At 46.5% G+C, this 23,747-nt stretch overlaps 1 protein-coding gene across 2 annotated transcripts in view; it reads right to left on the reverse strand.

Moving 5' to 3' along the window:
- Nucleotides 1-670: 670 nt before the first annotated feature.
- FSTL1 (follistatin like 1) overlaps nt 671-23,747 on the reverse strand; it is a 61,890-nt gene continuing 38,813 nt past the window's right edge. Inside the window, exons 3-12 of one of the 2 annotated variants that reach the window (XM_033051443.1) lie at nt 23,289-23,339; nt 18,974-19,078; nt 17,586-17,715; nt 15,688-15,720; nt 13,948-14,078; nt 10,884-11,002; nt 7,163-7,275; nt 6,281-6,391; nt 4,486-4,583; nt 671-4,232 (exon numbers count right to left, since the gene is read on the reverse strand). In XM_033051443.1, the coding sequence (XP_032907334.1) occupies nt 4,188-4,232; nt 4,486-4,583; nt 6,281-6,391; nt 7,163-7,275; nt 10,884-11,002; nt 13,948-14,078; nt 15,688-15,720; nt 17,586-17,715; nt 18,974-19,078; nt 23,289-23,339 (936 nt within the window). In that variant the 3' untranslated portion in view covers nt 671-4,187. The remainder of the gene's footprint in view (nt 4,233-4,485; nt 4,584-6,280; nt 6,392-7,162; nt 7,276-10,883; nt 11,003-13,947; nt 14,079-15,687; nt 15,721-17,585; nt 17,716-18,973; nt 19,079-23,288; nt 23,340-23,747) is intronic. The other variant, XM_033051444.1, reaches the window with a different exon arrangement.

Consider the following 23,747-nt stretch of genomic DNA (forward strand, 5'->3'; position numbering starts at 1 on the left):
ATTTTCCCCACTCTACAAACATTTTGCTGTTCCAGGACAGTTTTAGGAGAGTTTATGTAAGCACAAGAGTAAGGTCATCTGGATTTTGCTCTTGTCTTCTGTAGTGCTTTAAGGCTAGTTCTCCTCAAGGTGTGTCCTGTGACATGGTTCAGTAACTGAATCTTATTATAGATTAGTCAGCTCCTGTCTTCAGAACTAAAGTTAATAAATACCTTACAAATGCAGTTCAGAGTCTTGATTGACCATTTAAATAGCCTGTTTCTCAACCTGAAGCTTACCAGCACTGAAGAACTGTGATTAAGGATATGTCACTATAGTGCAGCAATTTAATACTCAGATGTGCTTAACTCCATAAACAGGTCAGAGCTTTTCCCAGGCCTCTACAAGCAGCAGGCAACAGAATTTTTGCTTTTCCTCTCTCCCACCTCAAAACCACTTTGCTTCAGTAAATATGTATGGAGCACAAGGCAAAGTACTTGTAGTGCCACCTATCTAAATTTGTGACTGCCGCTTCCATTAATTTCTTCTTAAAATCCTGGGAAATTATCGAGTAGAAATTGCAGTAATAAAACAGCTTCATTTTGCAGTTGAGCCACAGAAGACTGCATGTGCAGCAGCTGGTACATGCTAAAGAGGCCATTTGGTATGAAAAATAACACAGAAAAGCCAATGTTTGTGAGTTGTTTAATAAGAGTTTTTTTAAAACAGCTTTGGAAGGAGCACACCAAATGGAACAAAGCAAGGCAGCTTTCTCTTCTGGCAGACTGTTATCTGCACAGACGCACTCACAGCAGTGGCATTACACTTACAGGGGAGATGAATAGTAGGACACTTCCTCCTGTCATACAACACCATTGAAGGCTACTTCACCATTCAGTCACATTTTCAAGGTCTTTAGTTGCTGTTTTTACTTGCCTATGCATTCTTTCCACCTGATTCCCCAGCTATAAAACAGAAACAATCACATCTCACATTTGTCCAACACACTGAAATCTATGTATGAATGTGCAAAGACATGATTTTTTTTGAAAACAAGTTGTGTGGCTTGTGAAAAATAAACCAAACAAGTGTTCTTTTTAAAATTTTGTTTCATTTATTTGGCAGTAATATCCAAACGCCCCTGCTTCAAAAAAATTACAAAATCAAGTAAAATAAGTGCACTAAGGAAACCTACAGAATACTGATAAATTTCACACACGTACAGGAGGGAATATAGAGGGAGAAGTCAGACTTTTTTGTTTGTTGCTTAAATTTGGTTTTTTTGGGAAAAACAAAACAAAACACTTCCCCTGCCCCTTGTAGTCTGTACAGCAACTGTCCCAGAGGGCAATGACTGAAATTCAGCACTTCCTCCCCAGCAGCCAGGTCACCCTGCAGGAGTTAGTGACTGACCAGCCTGCAGAAGCCTAAGCATTGCTCATTCTGTGCTGCCCTTCTCCTCTGTGCAGGGAGCTGAGATGTTTTGATCTCCTTTAAGAACTGCTGCCCTTAGAACAGGCCCCGCTTTCCACTGTGTCCCTTTGTGGGGGCACAAGGAGGAAGAGGCTCCATAGGCAGCAGCCCTTTCCAGAGGCATTGTTGTTGCACTCCCAGCCTGCTGCCCGAGGCTACCCTGGGATCTGTTGTATGGCTTCTCAGAGAGCTCAGCTTGCTAGAGACCACAGACTGTCCCTCCACCTTCAGTGCAAGAGCAAGCTCTGTAAACCTCAGCTGCCAGCACACATCTCCATCTGCCCCAGTAGCCACCCCTATCCACATGGCTGCACAGCCACAGCAGGCAGGAGGGGACAGAGAACACATAACAGTGCAGTCTACAGAAGCCCTGAAGCCATGCATTCGCCTCCCTTTCCAGCATGTGCTCTGGTTTTCACAGTTGGAGATACTCCTGACTGAACAAGATGTTATCCCCATCCAGGGAAAGCCTGTAAGTCAAGCTGTTGTGTTTTCTCTAAGGCACTTTAACAACCTAAGTTGGAAGAAAGTGATCTGGGAGGCACTAACTACCTTTTAGAGCAGGGCTGGAATACAGCAAAACATTTATTAACAATGTTCCTGAGACTCCAGATCCAGCACATGAAGCCCTTTCACCCCTACTCTTGGGAGGGAGCAAGCCTATGTCTAATGGGTACTCCTGTTTCACCAACCGCTTCTTCCAGTGCCACCAGAACACAATAACTCTGTCTCAGTGTAGCACTGTCCACATTACTCTCAGCTCATATGGACTCATTCCTCTCACCTTCACAGGTGACAGCTCCTCAAATCCAAGCCCTCATGAGAAAAAACACCTGAGTCTCCTTCTGTATTTATAATGCCAAAACCCCCATGGGAGGGTACATTATAATTCTCATTGGGAAAGTGGCAGTATACCAGAGTCAATGGAAGTCCTCTGGCTTAACATCAGGAAAACAGCTCAAAGACCTGACAGCCTTTAACACATCTGGCTCATGGGAAAGAGCACAGGAGGAACCAAGCTAGGTACCAGCTCATTCCTCCTCTCCAAGGAAAGCACTGTGCAAAAAAGGGAAGGTAGATCTTCACTCAAACCAGACAAGCTTTTGCAGATGCAAGTGGAATTTTGCTTGAGTAAGCAATAAGGACTGCAAGATACACAGCAACAACTGCTGAAGTTGCTCACAAACAGAAAGATGGAAGTCACAAGCAGTCCATTAGGGCACATGCAACTGCTTGGGAAGCACATCATAGAAATGAAAGGGAACATGGATGTTCAGGTGTGCACAAAGTACATTTGACAACTGCCTAAGAAAATCAGCTGGGCTTCAGGCTACAGAGGTGACTATCAACAAAACAGCATTTAATTTACATCTAGGATCAATGCTCTGAGAAACATGTAGGATGAAACTGATCCATGAAGGAATGTGAGAGTGGTCAATGACATTGAGAAATGCATCAGTAATGAGGCTTCCAGCCCTGACTCCAAACTCATACCTGGAATGAAATAATAATGCTGCTGCCTCACCCCAGAGGAAGATGGAAAGCCCAAGATAATGCCAGCAGCATAACTAAACAGTTTTCTACATAGTTAAGTTTTTTAAGATATTGTACTAATAGGATTGCCTGGTCCCTCTGTCCCTAGACTGCTTTGAGCAATTTAGAGAGGCACAGACTTTCAGCACATGGTCAATGCTAGCTAAGGGACTGAGAGCTAGAGAGCTGCAGTAGCAATCTGTGTCTGGTGAAACTAATTACATCCAGCCCTATCTCTTCTTCCCATGAGGGACACTGCTATCCCCATCTGGGAAATACCCTGTAGGGCAAGGCTTACAATTTGCCTGCGGTGTTTGTAGTGGCTGAGCGCAGTGCGATACAAACTGTGCATGGGCATTACAGCACTGTCAATAAAAAAAACCCACACGCTGGGTTTTCTTGAAAGATCTAGAGCTACAAAACATATAAAAGCTGAATCACTATCATATGAAATAAAATAATAACCCCCCCCCCCCCCCAAAAAAAAAGGGGAGTCAGTATGTGAATGTGATAAGAAAAAAATACGGTAGCACCTCTAAGGAGGGGGCAGGGAGAGTAAGAGTGAGATGACGTCAAAAGGAACCATGTTGTGTTGGAGCCTACGTTGTACTGGAGGAGCTGCTGGGGACAGTCTGGTGGAAAGCAAGGAGGAATGTGCTGGACTCATGCCAGCAGCATGGCACCATGACTCCCAGGTGTCACACCAGGCTGACCAGCTTTGAGGAGCTCAAAGCAAAGGGTAAGGTCCTTGAATAAAGATGCCCTGCAGCACACATGTTCAACCACAAAACCGCCAGGCCTGCATTTCTGCAGCCAAGGCTGGTGTTGACAATTGTATTGACTGAAGACCCCCTTTTCTATCCAGCAGTAACCTCCATCCTTTCCCCAGATCCAGAGGAACAAGAAATCTGTTAGTTCTTGGAAGGAGTAGCTGTCTGCTCTGGGGAAGGGTCCCAGAGGCTGCTGTAAGTCCTTCCCAGCCTTCCAAGGTCCCATCAATGAAGCTCCCTGAACAGGTGGGCTCTGTTTCCCTTTCCTGGCCCCATTCTTTGTGTATTACAAAACTAATAACCCATTGCTATACATGTAAATATCTGTGACTGGGCAATTGTAGCAGACACTTGTGCATACTGAGATCAGCACTGGAGGACAGGGTGGCAGGTTGGGCCCATCCTCCTGGGCTCCTCCGCTGTGGAGGCCCCTTACATCTCCTTAGTGCTCATTCTCTTGGTCTTCTCAGCCGTCTCCTAAAGAAAGAGAGCACAGAAGTGAATCTCTGTGCCGACACAAGAATTTGTAGCACTCTGAAGTCTTTGGTCCATCCACATGCAGTGCCAACACTGGCTTATAACTGAAAGCCCCATACCTGTATTTGTCCCCACAGCAAGAGATTTACTCTGCTCTCCCTTCTACCAGAAGTCTCCAAGTGACAGAAACAGAAGGAACCCATCTGGCAAGGGAAGGCTTAGTGCAAGCAGACCTTCCCAGCCTCATGCTAACCTGATGCTTCTGCAGTTCTTGAATGTATCTGGCCATCTCCTCCTCAGTCAAATCTTGATCAGGTTGGTGTATCTGAGCAGGTACCTTCTCATTCCTCCCTAGAAGCAGAAATGGAGTTTAGTGTTTCACAAATAGGGGATGCAAATTTCAGATGTTGAACCATGAAGAACAAAGAGAGGCAGGTCAGCCACAGCATCCATCAAGCTTAGGAAGTCTTTGCTGGAAGATGGTATGGGTTGGCTTCTTAGAAAGAAAACAGGCCTGGGACTTCACAACTTGGGTGTGAAGTCTGTCCCTGTCTCTCCCTCCTATATAACTGACAATAAAGCCACATGGAAGAATCTACATATTATTCAAAAGAAACACCTATAATTGGGTCAAGCATCTTGGCCTCTTGTAGGGGATAAATGGAAGCTCAGTGTTATCCAAGTACAATAACTGATATCTAATGAAGAGGTTGTTTCACTCAATGAAGATTAACTTGCTGACGTGTTTGATCTTCAGTTCTATTATTCCTCTAACAATAGCCTCTATCCCCTCTGCTGCTCTGACACGGACGGAAAGTCAAGGAATTGTTATCCCATTGCATGCTTCTGTCATGGATGCAGGTAACAAAGTAGGCAGCAAGAACATGTGTTGCATAGCAACATTGAAGGCTCCTCTGGGGAGGCAAGAATAAGTATCTCAATTCTGTTGCTTAATCTATAACACCTACACACAGCTCCTCTGGCAGCTCTATTAATACTACAATTGTCTTTTCTCAGGTGAGCTGCTACAGCTGTTGCTACAGCTAAGTTTGAGCTAAGGTGATCCTGAAGCCTCTGCTGCAGAAGATCAGATAAACATGAAAAGCTCCGTACACACTGCTGCTATTTCCCTCTCTCCTACTCTGCCCAAGCTACTGACTATAGATCTGAACCAGTATATTCCTGGCAGATCCCACACAGCACTGAAACAAACCTCCTATAAGGCCCTGATTTCTAGGGAAGAAGGATATAAAAATGCAGCATGGGCTGGGTTTCTAGGGAAGAAGGCCAGAAAAATGCAGCACCATGCTGGGAGGATGGATGTGGCTCCTTGGAAAGGACCCATACATTTGCCAACACAAGGAAAAAAGTGGCATTCCACTTGGCCCTGGACTACCTGTGAGAAGGCAAAACAGTGAGTTGTTGTTCACAACTGCACCATGACCTCTCACAATTGTACTGTGGCTGTGTAAGTTTAAGGGCCTTCCAAAGGAGGAACCCTGCCTTATTATGAGCACCACCTCCCTTCATCACCATTATTCTACAGTTTTTGTGGCAAGAAGCTAAAGTGCTTTCTTGGTATTGAACGAAGGTTCCTATAGCCCCTCTTGATCAATACAGAATCCTAGATCCTGTTTTACAAATTCCATAAACACAGATACAGTGAGGATATGCACACATATACGGGAAAGCTGATTTGCTCACACCTACACATACAGTAGCCGTCAGTGACCATTTTTGGTCTGCACCAGCTGGATGCAGAGTAGCTCTGGTCTGGAAGATTTAGTGCTGACTTTTCATGACACCAAATCCAAACTATAAATCCCAGTAGCACTGCCCTGAGCCCAGTTACACACTTTCTGATCTCTGGAACCAGCTTGGGTTTGACTATCATGGAAAATATGAGGGCTATGCAGAAACCACCCACAGAGGAACTGAGGAAAAGCTGGAGAGAGAACTCTGGATAGCTGGTGCCTTCAGAAGGACAGAGACTGAGAATTCCTTTTGTCCAAACCCAAAACCAGTAATTTTCTGGAGAGCATACGGACCCTCGCACGTCATTGCAGTGCACACCCAGTTCCCACAGGCACAGACGCAGCGGTTGCACTCCACCTGGGCCTCTGCTCCATCCTCATAGGTCTCATCTTCCAGGGCACACTCTGAAGAGGCACAAAACAAGGGTAGTGTTTGTGAGAGAGCGAGCAGGCTAAAGACAACATACTTTGGAAATGCCTGAGAGAGAAGATGAGGTTTAAGGGAAAGCCTGCCTTCTCCCAACCACCAGAAGTTTCCTCATGACTAAAATATTCATGCTGAATTTAGTGAATGAAATCAGCCAAAATATAATTTAGGAAAGTCAAACCCTTTGTCTTCTTCCAGAAGAACACATTTCAATTTCTCAATTCCAAATGAAATCGGAGTGTTGGATTTGTTTGAATTTCCTTATCTGTTATACAAAGAAAAGAACCATTGAAATGAAAGCTTAGGTTATTCTGATCCAGGTGGGCATAAGTTGGGGAAATGATTTGGAAGGATAGTGAACTTTGAAATGGTCATCAGGGAGGCTCTCTGTGTGAAAGGCAAAGCATAGCAGGACTTTGGTCTGGTCTGACTTTTCTAAGTTATCTGGCCTTGAACTCTTCACATGATTGACGTCTGCACTGTTAAATACATGCCTTGACTTTACAAGCATACCATATCCATTCAACCTATGTCCTTGCTTCTAAAATCCAAACCTTTCTCATCACAAGAGCTGCAGAAGTTCTGGGACAGTAAAAGCAGTACTTTCAACAATGCAGGGACAAGGAGTGCTGTTAGATGAGAGGCAGGCATGAGTTACAGCACCCGATGTCTGGCCTGAAGCTGATCTCTTTTCTTTCCTCCCTTCTCAGGACCCCTCTTGTTCCCCAAGATAAGTGAGGACTTCCTACTTCTCTCTGGTGGGTTGAAGGATGGGCTGAGGCACTTGAGAAATTCATTGAAGCTGAGCTTCCAATCAGCATTTTCATCTGACAGCTCGATGAGGGCATCTACGCAGAGTCCCCTGAAAGGAAACATAGAGGCTTGTTCTGCACAGAGCTGTGCTAGGCTTCAGAGTGCAGGTGAGTAAAAACACTAAAAACTAGGGAGACTCCAAGATGTCTGGCAGAAGTGGCTTCTCTAATGAAGCCTCATGGGATACAGACAGAAGAAAAACAATCAAAAAATACTCTCTGGCAAAGGCTGAGCAGTGGGGGGATATTCAGAACAGCAGGAATGGAACATCCACATTTGTTGATATCTACATGCTGTCACACAGGTAAAGATGCAAGCACAGCAAAACCAGAAGCAGCATTTTTTCATACAGTAGCAGACAAAGAAAGAGAGAAACCTCTCACATTGTAGGCTGTGTATGAACAGTGTTTTCCACCATCTTCCTTGCACTGGATCTAGCTATTAGGCAAAAGGTGAGGGTGGTCCCCAGGAAAGCTACAGTAATTTCACACTATAAGGCGCATCCTTTTGACTAAAATTTTGGTCTGAACCCAGAAGTGCGCCTTATACTCCGGAGCGCCTTATATATGGAAAAAGTTTGGAAATTTGCCAACTCAGAAGTGCGAGCTGCGAACCGAACCATGTGGGGCCGCGGGGCTCAGCACATGTCCTGGTTTGGAGGACAGGTGTCTGCTAAGAAAGGCAGGAACCTCTTTTTAAAATGGAGAATGTAAACCCCCTCCCTCCAAATTATTACAATTTTGAAATTAAGGGGCTCTCAGGCAAAGATATGGGAATTAGGAATAGCAGATCTTTACTAGGGAAATTAAGATAGAAATACAGTACTACAAAGCAACAAACCCCAAACACTGACAAAGTGTCGTGGGTTACAATACAGGATGTGATCAAAGTATCTATTCTATCACTGTCTGTTGTGACTAGATGGGGCAGTGATCCTTATCTCCGTGAGAGATACTCTGCTAATGGGCCATCCATTGAAACCAGTAGGGCATTGTTCTTAATCTTTGCACCCCGCATCCTTCCTCCAGGGAGTTATCTTCTGCTAATGGTCCATTGAGTCCCACGGTGTGACTGATAAAATTATTTATCCCATTGAGCGTTGCTTCAGCCAGGGAGGACAGCCAAGCCTTTCTTACCTAGATAAAAACTGAAATTCTAGGACACCGAGTAGCTCTTTCTCTGCTGGACTCTAGAAAAAATCGAGATTTTTCCACATCACTACTAGACCTCTGGAAGGAAACTGCACCTTCTACAAGACCACTGCTTCAACTAAACCACATCTGTCACTGCAAGAAGACTGCAGTCACTATTTAATCAAACTGCTACCAACACCCTGCCTTGATGGGGTGTCAGGATGTACTCTGACTTTGTCAGGGTTTGGGGTTTGTTTCATTGTAGTACTGTATTTCTATTTTAATTTCCCTAGTAAAGAACTGTTATTCCTAATTACCATATCTTTGCCTGAGAGCCCCTTGATTTCAAAATCATAATAATTTGGAGAGAGAGTGTTTACATTCTCCATTTCAAAGAGAGGCTCCTGCCTTTCTTAGCAGATACCTGTCCTCCAAACTAAGACACAAAGTCAGAGTACAACCTGACACCCCATCAGAGTGACACCCATCAGTCAGGTTGTTGGTAGCAGTCCCATTAAATGGTGGCTACAGTTCTCCTGCAGTGATAGATGTGGTTCAGTTGAAGCAGTGGTCTTGTAGAAGGGTGCATCCTCCCTCCGAAGGTCCAGTGATGATATGGAAAAAAAGTCTGGTTTTCCTCTGGAGTCCAGGGAAAAGAGGGCAACTTGGTGTCCCAGAATTTCAGTTTTTATCTAGGTAGGAAAGGCTGAGCTCTGGCCCCTGCCTGGAGCAACTCCCAGTGGGATGAAGTAATTTTATCAGTCACACAGTGGGACTCAATGGGCCATTAGTAGAAGATAACTGCCTGGAGGAAGGATGGGGGTGTGCAAAGATAAAGAACAATGCCCTACTGGTTTCAATGGATGGCCCATTAGCAGAGTATCTCCCATGGAGATGAGGATCACTGCCCCACCTGTTCACAACAGACAGTGATAGAATAGATACTTTGATCACATCCTGTATTGTAACCCAAGACAGCACGGCTGGTGCGATTGTTACTTATTGGTTACAGTAATTTCACGAATACAAGCCGCACCAATTTGACCAAAATTTTGGTGGAAACCCGGAAGTGCGGCCAATATTCCGGGGCGGCTAATCTATTAACAAAATTCTAAAAGCTGCCAACACGGAAGTGAGAGCCCGCGGCAGCCCCAAGCCAAGCTGGAGCCTGGCCGGCCCCGGCAGAGGTGGGAAAGCCTGGCAGAGGCGGGGCCAGCAGTGTTGGGGGTGGGCGGCTGAGCCTGAGCCAGCAGGGCGGGGCAGGGAGGGCGGCAGAGCCTGAGCCAGCAGGGCGGGGGAGCCCGGGAGAACTGGGGCTAGCAGTGCAGGGGAGCATGGCAGAAGCAGGAAGGCCGACGGGTGGGGCTGCCTGGCAGCGGGGGAAGCCCAGCAGAATTGGGGCCAGCAGCGTGGGGGAGCCTGGCGGTGCAGGGGCCTGCAGTGCCGGCCAGGGCGAGGAAACGCGGCGGTGGTGCAGACGGGAGGGGGCGGCCGGCGAGCCCGGCGGCGGGGCTAGGGAACGCGGCGCGGCCGGCGAGCCCGGCGGCGGGGCTAGGGAACGCGGCGTGCCGCGGCCGGCGAGCCCGGCGGCGGGGCTAGGGAACGCGGCGCGCCGCGGCCGGCGAGCCCGCCGGCGGGGCTAGGGAACGTGGCGCGCCGCGGCCGGCGAGCCCGCCGGCGGGGCTAGGGAATGCGCCGCGGCCGGCGAGCCCGCCGGCGGGGCTAGGGAACGCGGCAGCGGGGCGGTGCTGACGGGAGAGGGGGGCCAGCGAGCCCGGCGGCGGCGGCAGTACCACCCGGCCAGCCCCGCCGAGCCGTGGCGCTGAGCTGGGCCACCCGGCCCCGTCGGCAACCATGAGCGGGCCGAGCCTTCCTGGCCCCGCCCCGAGCCAGTAAAGCCCGCTATGCCGCGATCCTGTTACTAATTGGCCAATTTGTGAAGGCTGCGCACGGATTCTCGCTACGAACGAAAGTGCGGCTAATATTCGGGGTGCGGCTTATCTATTGACAAAGACAGCAACATTGTCGAGGCACCGGGGGTGCGGCTTATAATCCGTGCGGCTTGTATTCGTGAAACTACTGTACTTTGTTGCACATAGTTGTTTGCTGCAAAAAAAACTGTGCCTTATACTCTGGTGTGCCTTATATACGGACAAAGTTCGGAAATTTGCCAACACCCAGAAGTGCACCTTATACTCCGGTGCGCCTTATACTTGTGAAATTACTGTAATTTATTAGGAAATAGAAAGAAGATGACAGATCTTCTGTTACTCAACTCTCTTCTGGCTGCACATGTGCTATATTTAAGGCAAAAGAGGGTTGGAATACATGCCTAACATGAAGGGTAGAGATAGGACTGCTCCTCTTGTGGTGTTCATGCTTATTTAAGTAAAAAGCCACTTCGCACACAGTTAACTCTGTCAGTGCAAGTCCTAAATGATATTTACCATGAGTGAATTTCCATGTTCCATTCTACCACTTCTGTCCCCCTGGCCCTCCCTCTGGCATCCTGTTCACTGCCCACCTGAGCAACTTGTTGGTCTCCTGGTCCATGTAGGTGGTGATGTTGATGGCAGTCTCATTCTGCTCCACAAACTTCAGGAATTCAGTGGAGTCCAAGCGAGAATCACCATCATCAAAGCTCTGTAGGGGAAGATGGGAAGATGTGAGAAGCTCTCATTTACCAGTTTAAAAGTACCCTTCCTTCTTCCTCTTCCATATGTACATAGCATTTGAAGCTTTAGTGAGACAATGTCCATTATCCCTGTTCTTCACAAAGAAAGAGGCTCAGAAAAAAAGCAGCAACATATCCACATTAGCCTCAGAATGAGAGAGATATGATCCTAGCCTTGTTCTCACAGATAAGCTACACTGCCTCTCATTCACCTCCTGTTGCTTAATTTATGGCTCTAACCCTATTTCTTCTCTTTGTTCCAGCCAGCTCTTAGCTTTCTTATATACCTCCTGCCTTAAAGCAGACAACCTGCATTCAGGGAGGTGTCAGCTTTCCAATATGTGTAAATCCAAAGCTGTGCCTGGACTCTGACAGTGACAAAAGGAAAGAATCATAGGAAGCAATTTTCTGCTAATACCAGGGAAAACATTTAATGCAATAGCACAACACCTCACCATCAACTTCTTAAGGTCCTGATGAGACTCCTGGCACTGAAGAGCAGTGTTTTTAGTCCCAAAATCCTGGCTGTACTCCCAAAGAAGTAATTGCATTTTGCTTTCCTGTTTGGAGATGTGACACCACAGTCCTGGGCACTCAGCAGAAACTGCTGTGCCCCCTCAAAGACAGCTGCATTGCTCTGAGTGGAAAATTAATCCTCCACACAGACTGCTGCCACCTAATTTTTGCTGTGTGATTGGGGTAGGTCGCTGTGGGTCCTTGTGTAGTGGTCTCAGGAATGCTGGAATAGACAGTGCCTGTTGTTACCTTTATGTGTTTCATGAGAAACATCTAGGGCTAGGGAAATTATCCTGCATAACTGCTCCACATAACTTCCACTAGACTTTGAAGCCTCTTGTACTGCTTTTTTTTTGTGAAAATGACTGCAGCTGTCTTAATGACCCAGACTGTTGAGTTTTCTTGCCTTTTAAAGCTGTGGTATACATTAATTCCCACAGAGATCCTCCAAAATGGAGCAGCTTCCCACTACTGGCCTTGCTCCTCTTTAAACAGTGTTCTTCAAGGCCATGGCCTGCCGGATGGACAAAGCACATTCCAGTGAGCCCCACAAATCAGGCTTCCAGGAGGGAGATAGCTCAATGCCACATCTACAAACTCTGCATCAAGAAGAAAAGGGAAAAGCTTCATTTCAACTATGCCTCCAATGCATACAAGCACTACATGCAGGAGAGGAAATAGGCCACTTGCAGAAATGCAGGGCATGAAGAGCCCCACAGCTTGGCATGAAAAAATTCCTCCAGTGACAGCAGACACTTGTTGTGTTTGAAGCTGTTTAGTTTGCTTTGGCTTGATTTGTCCCAAGTTGTCCAAAACTCTGAATTCTGCTTTAAAAGCTTTTCAAAGCTTTAAGAATAAGGTAGTTGAAAAGGTGGATTACCACCTGACAGAGAATCACAGAATCATTAAGGTTGTAAAAGACCTCAAAGATCATTGAGTTCAACCTCTGACTGAACACCACCTTATTAACTAAACCACAGTACCAAGTGCCACATCCAGTTGTTTCTTGAACCCTTCCAGGGATGGTTACTCCACTATCTCCCTTGGCAGCCACTCCTTCCCCAGCCTGTAGCGCTGCCTGGGATTGTTGTGACCCAAGCCAGCACTTAGCCTTACTGAACCTCATACTATTGACCTTGGCCATGGACATTCTATCTTTGGTACAACCAGAGGTATTTCTTTGCCATAAGAACTCTCACCCAGTGGCTGGGACCAGTGCTCCAGAAAAAGTGGGACAGTAAAGAGAACATGAGGCTGCTGCAGCCTCAGGATATCACCAGTACACTGGCAGGCATGGGGACAGCAGGTGTGAACGGCTTGTGTGATGACAGTGGAACAAGCCTGTGGCTGGCTCATGCATTTCAGCAAAGCCCATGACCAGCGGTGACCTTGCAAAAGTGGCTGGGGACAGTACATTTGCAGAGAGAGGGACTGATACAGGACACTGCCACTTTTGGCTGCTGGCAGGCACTGACAGGAGTGCCCAGGGCAGTGGATTTGCACAGACAGTGCAGCATTAAAGGCTGCAAATGTGAGGATGCTCTGTAGAGTGAGGGGACCAGCTCCTCTGTCTCATCAGGGGGTGCCATTGCCATGGCAAATTTGCTTGCAGTGCTAACTCCTATCAGGCATCATTAATCTCTTGCTGTCAACAGCTCATGATTTAATGCTCTCCCCTCTTCCCCACCTGCTCCTCCAGCTCCATCCTGAATGCTCTGAAGTCTCTGTCAGGAGCTAGGCATGAGGAGGAGGGACGCAGCAGTGTATGCGGCAGGAGCATGCGAGAAGCCTGGGATCTGCTGGTTACAGAAGGGGGTGGGGATGGGCTGATGGACAGACTGACAGGGAGGAAGGAAGAACAGGATTATTGCAAGGCCCAAGACTCAAGTGGCTACTTTCACTCTGCAGAGTATTAGGGAACTGCCAGCTCTCAGTCAAAACTGGGACATATTCCTTGAGGCCCTCAAGTGTCCTCTATACCCATCTCAGCATGGCTTTGGGACTATTTGGAATAAAAGATCAGCAGCCCCTGCCACAGCTTCCTGCATTTCCAGCACTTTCACCTTTTTCCCTCTGGCTTTTTAGCCCTGAAATTAGTTCTCTATTCTGCTACAGGCACATGTGGCTTGCCCTCCTCCTTTTCCCCAGGGCAGGTCAGACATCAGGAGCCAGAGACGCTCCACATCTGGTTGTCACAAGCTGTGAGAATGGCTCAGTCAGTGGCTGCTGCAGGCAGCCCATAACACATCAGGTTGTAGGACTTATTAGATCCCTCTGGTACCCCATTTGACAAGTGCATCACACACTGGAGCCTCTCAGCTGGGGATACAGTAGCTATTATGCAGTGACCAGGCGAGAAATACTGTCTGGGCTCTGAGGCAGGTGCTGCTCTACTTGCCTTGAAATATTTGTCCAGGACTTCACTGTAGTTACTGCCCTTGGAGAACCACCCATCTGGGATAATCTCAGCTTCCAGCCACTGGATGACCCGGCGACGAAGCTCATCCCTGTCCGACTGGTAGCAGACAACTGTAATGGGAGACAGTGCAGCAGAAGGAAAAGTAAGAGAAATCAAGCTGGCAGGAAGATCACAGAGAGAGGACTGGAAATAAAAGCCAGCCAGCCTGCCCTGAGGCAGCCTGCAGCCCCTCAGTCCAGTCCATGGAGTTACACCAGTGCCGGATCCAAGCAGATGTGTCATATGCTGAAAAGTGGATGGGCTGTTGGTGACACCATGTGGCATGGCTGGAAAACAACACTCCTGCCAAAGCTCTTCCTTCCCATTCCTGAAGCTTGTGGAAGAACAACCTGAAGCTGACTCATCTTGGTGTGAACAGTCCCAGACTGAGGGAGGAAGGTAACTGGCAATGTCCCCAGACTTCCCGACCCTGTGTAGAATTATCATTCAGCTGTCAACCCTAAAATACCAAAACCTCTATTCTCTGCGAGGGTGAAGACTAGAGTGACCAAGCCTTTCTACCACTCTGCCTCCAAGACTTGAATTTTATGGTCTACTATCTCAGGAAATATTGTTTCTTCAAAGCCCTGATTTTTCCACTCTGCAAACGAGAGGGGGTCAAGTTGGGCTTGTTCGCTCACAGTGCTTGCCTGGTTTCTCCAGGGTGGTTATCACTTTGTGTGCTACAAACCGTGCATTTAGAAACAAAAATAAAAGCCTAGCTGTGAATTGTCACACCTGCCCAGTGGTCAGCAAAGCCAGAAAAGGAACCAGTGTGCATTCATGTCACTTAGACACACTAAGGATCTTCTGAATCCAGTGATTACTATCACAGATGGAGAGATGAAAAAACTCAGCTTTGTAGGGATTCTGCATGCTTAATTTTGTACTTCTTTAAAACTGCCTTAGAGTGGTGGCCATGCTCTGACACGGTTCTTCCTCTTTAGTTTGTATGAGGCTTTGCTCTCACCTGTCCTAGGAAGTTAAAGTTGATGATAATACAGCTCCACTACTTAGAGGTCATGAGTGGGAAAAGGCTCTCCTGATGACAAACTATGGCCCTAAGATCCAATGTTAAGGACACATGGCAATACATAAGGGGAGAAACCAAGCATGGGGAATCAAAGAGACTTATAATTTAGGTGATCATAGAATCATTTAGATTAGAAGAGACTCCTAAGATAAATGTGTTGGCTGATGATAGAGGCAGTTCAGCTGTACCTCCTAACTCTCTGCCTCTGTACTCATTGGTTCATCACTCCTAAAGCAAAATTTCCTTTTTGAAGAGTGTTCTTGGTGTTGGGGACAACAGCTCCACAGTTATGGTCTTAGATACCCAATGAAAGAGGTAAAAAAGTGCTCCATCCCTGTCTGGGTGATGAGCACAATCTGAGTCCCTGGGGGCAAACTGGGTTTCATTGCACCTTGTCTATGCTGAGTCCCTGAGACATCCCAGCACAGTGAAAAGCCCAGGAGATATATGAGCTCTGAAAGGTTACCCAAGGGTAAAAGGCTAGGAATCACATTTCAGCTGATTTATCAACTCAGACTTTCCTACAGCCCATGCAGGATGTGAGTTTTACACAGAGGTCTGCACTCCCCCAACAGACCCTCCTGCCCATTTCCCATAGCATAAAAATTCATACAGAGGCCTCAGCCAAACAGAAGACAGCTTCTTACCTGGACTTGCAGCTGGATTCTCAGACTTCTTCTCTGTTAATGGAAAGAGAGAAGAGGACATTTCTGATGCAGTGTGAAGCAATACAAATCTCTTCCCAGCACGGGTAAAAGTAGAGGAACCTGGGAGTCTTTGGATATTTGAGGGCGACACACATCACTGAGGGGCTGGAATCCCCTGAACCCTGAGGAGATACTGAGGACAATTTAGACTGAAGAATGGAAGGCTCAGGGACTGTAAGAGCCAAAATGAGGGATGTAGGGCTCCAGGTGGCTCTTTAAAATGCTGTTTATTGTATCCAAGTTATACAGCAATTCATGGGGCGTGGGTGACAGGAGCCCAGCCCATAGCCTTTTCAGCTACAGCTGTGCTGTTCGTCTGAAGCCAACTCTAGTTCTGGTTACAATGCTTTACATACTTTTCATTACAGAGCATCTTAAAACATGACAACCAATCAATACCTTCATTATTACCTATAGCCTATCATAACTACTAACACTACCATATTCATGTTACCATTTTCCAATCACAAAAAGTTAGTATGTTACAGTTTAAGTTAGAAGTTGTTTTTCAGTTTTCTTGCAGTGGAAAATTCTGATATCTTTTCTATACTTGGAACATGGCATTTTTGTTTGCCTATGAAAATTTTTTTGCTTGGCAAAAACATCTTTTGTTTGAGGTGGATTTATCCTTTGCTCAGATTCATAAAAGCCCCTTCTAACTCAGTAGCTCTTTGCCTTCTAGTTACCCAGTAAGACTGGCTCAGCAATTCTCTTCTTCTATATCAAAACTTTATATTTTCTATTTTATTTCTACTTCTTTTAAAATATTTATATTTATATTTTAAATTTCTATTCCTTCTTTAGATTCTACATTCAAAGATCTTTCTGTTGTACACACATATCTATGAGACCTTCCTGTCAAACCCTTATCCTTCCCAACAAGGGACAATCTCAATCAATGTTTATATATCTGATGGAAGGAAATGAGGAAGACTGCACCAGACTTTTATCCATGGTATCCAGTGACAGGGCAAGAGTGCACACACATTGAAACACATGAAACTCTGTCTAAACACAAGAAAACCATGCAGCTGTTGTGTGTGTGAGAGAGTTAAACAACCCTACTGATGAGGCAAAATCCTTGCTCCTAAAGTTACTGAGGTTCTTTAGGAACATGGATGATAGTATTGGTTTTCAGGAGTTTATCCTCAGGGCATGACTTTTCCTCAGCAGTTAAACTGAGACATTTACCTGGCTGAATCCAAAAGCTTGGAGTGAGGCAGCAGGAGCAAAAGGTTGCCCTTCTCGCTTGAGTGCCACACTCCTGGAAGCTTAGGGAGACAATAGCTCCAAGGTCCCCCAACAGTCAAGGTGTCAGGGTTTTGATTGTCCTAATGACCCTGCTGGCCTCAACTAGAGCCTCCGTCCATACTCTCTAACCGTGAGCCATGAGGTTCCATTTCATATCTGATGCCTCAACTCCTAATCCTTGCCTGTGATTATTATGTTGTAGCCATGCCTGCCTCCAGCTCTGTTGCAACACTCTCTTCCACAGACTATTGATCCAGGCCCTGACCTGGTGTCTGTGCTCCCACCTTGATCTCAGCCCTGCTACAAATTGCATCGCTATGAGCTTGTCTGGCTGTTGGCTCATTCTCGTTATCAGAATCACCAGCCCTGACTTCATGACTTGATTTCAGGCCTACTTCATCACCGCCAGCTTGCCTGGTCATCTGGACTGTTGCTTGAATCTGGCTACTGTTCAGAGGCTTGCCTTGTTTACTCCACTCAGCAACTGTGGGTCTTGGCTGGTGAGGCCTCTGCCTTGCCTCATTATCATGCTTCCCTTCCAACTCTTTGTCCCTGAGAATGTAGCCAGTCCTCCTTGTCAGGGTTACCTTTGCAGTGGCCATCATAATCCACCTGGATCTTAGAGCCAGTGAGGCAGGCATCACGGTGCAACTCACAGTGGTTCAAGTACGTCTTGCCATTGCTCCCGCACACAGGCCTCTTGTGAGGATGGCATTTCTGTGGGAGAGCCAGAGAACACAGTGTTTTATCTGCCTCCTTGGGACAGCTAGAGGGAGGCAGGTGAATCCAACCATCAGCCCAGCTCAAGAGAAGTCCCGGCACAGTCCCCTTGCCCCTGTGTTTGGAAAAGGCTAACTCACCCATCATTACCCTAGAAAAACCCACACAGGGAAGTCTGTGGATGTGAGTTCAAAGGCCTCACTTCATCCCAGTTTCCATCACCATGAGCATGACAGGAGTCTTTCTGAAAGCAGACCCCTGCAGAGAAATCAGTGCTCAGCATAGAGTATAATCCTGCAACTGCTGCTCCACGTGCCATGGCCATGCCTGCCCAGAGGTGTTTCTGTGCCTCTGGCCTATGCGCCTATGCTTGCTTGGCTCCACTGCATCTCTCTGTAGACTGTGTTCCACCCTTCTGCAACTAAATGGCAGAATAAGCAATCAGCCATGAACGAACAGCACAGGCTACAGCAAAGAGAGAGTTCACCAGCCACAGTTCAGGCTATGAGCTTCTCTCTTTTGTCCCTTTCAGCCTGGCCAAGCCTACCCAGAGTGACAGTCTTCCTAACTAAGAGGGCATTTTACTCTCCAGTGCCCAGGCTGGTCATGCCAGAGCTGCAAGCTCTGAGGGAAGGGGGAACAAAGTGCCACATGGCCATTCACACAAGCCAGGTAGAAATGTTTTGAAGGCATGGGGCAGAGCAGAGTAGGGAGACACTGTGTCTCTACTGGGAATAGGGAAAGGCTCTTCTAATCATCTCTGACTCCCTGCTGGATAAAGCTATTCATCCTTACAGCACTCTACAATAATTATTTCCATTTTACAAAGGTTTATTTTTAGTAGGATGTTTGTAACCTCCTCAAACAAGACTTCAGTGAGGATAGGCTGTCTTGGAGCTCACAGACCACTCCTTAGAGTGCCCTTCAAAGTCAGATGCATATCCATACCCTGCTGGGTTTTCCCAACAAAACACCTGCAGTCAAGTCTCCTGTGCATGTAAAGACCCTAGGCAGTCCTGCACACATCTGTGCTGTGCAAGCAGCATATCTGTGAGTTCCAGACTATATCTACCCTACAGGGCTCTTCCCCCGCTGGAAACAGTCCTGCTGTTTGAAGAGCCACTGTAAATTTGCAGCTGCTTCAAAACAGCCATAACCTTATCCCATCATGGGATCCTTCCAGTGACAGAAACCCATCTGGGGGATGATGATGGTGGCACCTGTCCCAGACACAGAAGCTCTGCTGGTCCTGTACCTCAATGCAAAGGCAGGTTGGCTCTCCCTTCTCCGTCACTGCACACTCACGCCCAGCTCCACAGAAAACATTGGCACAGATCTTAGATTTGCTCCTTGGCTCTTCCTGCAAGATACAAAGTCAGAGGCGCAAAATACATCATTGCCCAGAAGAGTAATAACACAGTTTAAAAAAGAAATAACACATTTAACTCTTATCAGGACCAAAAGTTACCATGGTGTTAAGGGGATGATGACAAAACAAGAGAGACATGATTTCAATAGATGGACAGCCCAGACAATAAGGAGCAGACACAAGAATAAGGGCTACAGTCCCAAGAATACAGGGTTTCCTTAAGGTCATCTCCTGGAAAATCACCTGGGAGAATTGGAGCAAATATGAGCAAGAGGAAGTCTAGCAAGAATGGCAAGAATAATTAGAATAATTTGCTCATGTCAAGGATTGTTGTCTTTAAAATTTATTTTCATGGAGGGTAGGGAGAATAAATATTTTTGCTTGAGACACTTAGGAAGAAGGAGAACATATCTCTCAAGAAAGGCAAACAGGCAGAAGTAATTGCCATCAGGCACCAGATAATGTCCTTGTCACAAAAAAAGTCACAAAACTACACGAACCTTTATCTTGCTTTCACTGGTCAAGATAAAACACTTCAAAGGAAGAACATTGTCATGGATGAGATAATTATCCAGTAATCCTCCCACAATGAAAATTCCTTCCTGGTCCTGACAGCCTGCAGTTGACTTATGCCCTGCAGCACAATTTATACTCTTTACAGTTCTCTCCTAGCCAAAGTCATCACAAGTACTGTTGTTCACATAACTGTCAAATATTTTCTTTTCTTTTTTTTCTTGGCATCCCACAGCATTCCTAAACTGGTAGTACATAATATTTCCATAGTTTAATCATGTTTTTGATACAACTACCACGTATTTTTATCCATTTAATGCCTTTTTAAATACACTTTTAAAAGATAAGATAGTTCCAGGGGTTCAGACTTTGAAAAGCCTGGCTTAATTCCCTGTTTTGTCATTAAATTCCTTTGTGACTCTCATTTAATCTAGCATTTTCCACCTGTATGTTAAGTATCTGGTTTATGCCAGCCAACTGGCTTCTGCAACAATTATGATCAGAAAGCAGATTGAGGAACGAAAAATAATCAGTGAGATCAGTCAATCACATCTGCTGTTTCTTCCCTCTAATACAAAAATGCTTTTTCACCTTCTCCTCTGAGTATTATTCTTCTAGTCTGCTCATATGTGGTGGCATCTTTGTACCTCCATCAAATACTTTTGAAGATAGGTGATAAAAAAGGAACAGAATTTGTCAGAAGAGCAAGCATTATCGACAAATGCTTATTTTTTCCTCCAATTTCTTCTTTATCCTAATTTTTTGTTTTGCTTTTAAACCACCGTTTCACAGAGAGTTGCTGTCTTTACTGAACAGCCCACAGAGACAGTCAGATCATTTTCTGAATAACTTTGCCCCAGTCTTCAGAATAGTTTGTTTGCTGGCCTACTGCACAATTTATCAAACCTGAGAAAGTCTTTTCAAAGCACTGCAAAAATCCCTTCAGGTTCACATAGTGACAAACATCTTTCCTACTCTCTGCAGGTGTTCCTATTTTGCTGCTTATTCTGTCAAATACATGAAGTATTTGGACGTGCCAGTCTTAGTTGAGAAGTTTATCCCATATCTCAGGCCTGTTCTCCCCATGAAGACACGTCACCCTTCTGCCTTTTCATCTCCTTTCACATACGTTTCTGAGCTACAAGTGACACACTATCCCTTCTACTGCATCCACCTCTCTCTAGCTGGAGTAAATGAACTGGGTGCTTCTGGGGTGGGATAGAGCAACAGGAGTACTTCACTGCACAAAGCAACCTCATGCAACTCAGGGCAGGGAAGGAAGAATAGCTCATTTTGCAAAATGCACAAAGGAAACCCCAAATTGTCCAAGGCTAGAGTTTGACTTTGGGCACTCACACACCTAGAATGCACTGTAGGTACCAAAGTGCTGATCCATTTAAGGGGTTTTGAACAACTTGTCAATCCCTTCAAGCTACCAAAGACAGAAAAAAAAAACAGCTGGGCACAGCTTTGAATGGCCACCCAGCGAAGTCTGTAATCCAGGTGCCTGGCAATAGATGGCAGTACTCTGCCACTCCCATAGACAAGCAGGATTGTCAGCAGTCACCTTTGGTCCATGCCCACCAATGCCAAACCTGGCTATTGATTCCTGGCTGGGACTTAAAGCCCTGCTACAATGCAGCCGACCTCAACAAGCATCTGCAGTGCCCAAGCTCCGGTTGCAAGACTCCTCTCCCCACAGCAGATCACTTGGAAACCTGGTCTCCAATGGGGCTGTCCACAGCTCCCCCCCGGTAGTGCTAAAGCCCAGGAACCATCCCACAGCTCTTCCATTGGAACCTAGGCTGGGGATGCTGGCAGGGTGACATCACCAGAACAGCTTCTGAAGACACCCTGCAACCTGCCAGGCTAGAAGGCCACATTACTCTGATTTTTCTTATTAATCAAAGCAGCACAGTTTTCTGGTTGTTGCTTCTTATTGCCTTAAGTTGCCCTAGGCTGGCAGGGGGTTGGAGCTGATTGCCACATTCCAGCATGGCTTTCTCCACCTCAGGATGCAGCCAGAGGAAGAAAGGAAGCGAGCTGCTCTGCCTGCTTGCCCTCTAACTCTGGCACAGGGTTTCTCAAACACAACTGTGGCATACCATAGGGTGGGAGCTCTTTCTAGTAGCTCCTGGCTGTCTTCCCAGCAAATGTGGGAGTCTCCTGTGCACAACTGAGAGTGTGACAGGGACAGAGGTGGATGACTGGATGAGTACAGTGGGGGTCTGAAAATGAGACTTTATAATCTCCCGATTCTCTGGTGATCTCCTAGAAGCTACCAGCCAAACTGGTTTCTTGTGACAGATACTCTGATCTTACCTTGGACCTTGCCATGTTTGCTTTTTATAAAGCTTCATCTGCTGGAGTGATGTGAGTGAGGATGGCAGCTGCTACTTTAATATTAAATAGCTTATCCTTGCACTTGACTTGTAAAAGCTTAAAAATATGAACTGCAAATTTTTAAATTCTGAAATCTTAAATTAAAAAAAAAAAAAAAAAAAGACTCCACAGTGTTTCAACATCATTGCCCTTAAATTAATTAATATCAGGATTTGGGGGCTGGAATCACAGCTTTTACACTGCTTTGTCCCTGAGAGCTGCCACTGCCTTTTCTGTCATCCTGTGCTTGGGAAGTGTCACCCGTTCCAGTCTACAGCGCACTCAGGCAGGCAGAAGGGAAAGGGCAGAGAGTCGTTATTAATTGCTGCATGATGGCATTTCCACTGCAAGCCTTGGCAAAGGAGTTCCTCTCTTCTGCCTCGACTGAGGTGCCTAAGCTCTCTCTCTGGGCAATGCTTTTACATACTCCTCTGCTGCCCAGAGAGCAAGTGAGAAGGTGTAAAAGCAGTGAGGATGAATCCAGGGCAGGAGTGCCTGTGCCTTTGGAATGTCTGCCACAGCACAGAGGCACTCTGACTCTTCACCCTGCAGGGGCATGACCTCCCCAGACATTTTCTCTGGCAAAGATCAAGGAGAAAGTTTTTCCCAACAACTCAAGGGCCAGAAGTTCAGGGCAGCTGAGCATCATTATGTATGCACAGCCCAGCTTGTCTATTGAATGAGGATAAGAATACGCAATGCTTTTGGAGTGCTGGGAAGCACAATTCCGTGGGTGAAGGTTCTTACACGTTAACAGGAAAACACTAAGCAGAAGACCTGAGCATGCAAAGCCTCTGCCTCAGCTTTCCTCCTTGCTCCTCAGGAGGCAACAAAGACATTTCCAAGGCACCCAAAGGCGAGAAAGCAGAGGCAATGCCAGTGGTGAAGGATCACCATGGTAACCAGCAACGCTCCACTGGAGAGATAAAATTAGGAAATTAGGTAGTGGAAAGGGCTATTTCTCATCTCTGAGAGCTTCTGGTGCTGAGGAGTTGGACCCCAACACAGAGTAAGCACAGATGTCCAGAGCATTTTCAAGCATTTCATTACCTGTCCCTGGATGTCCAGGACCAAGTGTGACTCAACACACCAATGCAGTGCCACATGCAGGTCTGCATGGGATCCCAAGGTCCTGCAAGGTGCTCTGCCTGCTCTGCACTAGTGGGACTGAATGGAAACAATGCAGTGTCTGCAGTGAGATACAAGTGATTGTACATATGACAGAAAAGAGGTATTGCAGCTCCTTGCCTTTGCAAAAGAATGGCCCACTGCAGCTCTCCCTTACCTCCTCCCACTGCCTCCTCACCTGGCCCTTGTTGAGCGTCCCTTGGTGAGAATTGGGACTTTCCCAGTCAGCCTGTGAAAGTTGAAACCATGAACAATTCAGTGACAAAACACCTCTGTAAGGAAGAACAAGCCTCCACTTGCAGAGAAGTGCTGTGCATTCAGCTTCATGTCCACAGTGCCCTGCTGCCCGAAGAGAGAAGCAGGGATTTACTGCCATTACACATATTCTGGAAAACAAGCAGAAAGATTGCCCTGCTACTAGGCGGGGAGTCAATGTGCTTCACAACAGCCCCTCATACTGCCTTGTTTTCTGCATGTCCTTCTATACAAAATCTCCTCTTTGAGACCTGAAGTCTTTTTCTTAGCAGCCCACACTGCATTAGAGAAATACTACTGACTGGCTCCTATTGATACAAGTAACAACCTTTTCTGCTATCAGCAGTAAGGGCAGGTCTTTTCTTCTTTTGGCATCACTTTC

The sequence above is a fragment of the Catharus ustulatus genome, chromosome 2, assembly GCF_009819885.2.
Source record: "Catharus ustulatus isolate bCatUst1 chromosome 2, bCatUst1.pri.v2, whole genome shotgun sequence".
NCBI classification, from domain to species: domain Eukaryota; kingdom Metazoa; phylum Chordata; class Aves; order Passeriformes; family Turdidae; genus Catharus; species Catharus ustulatus.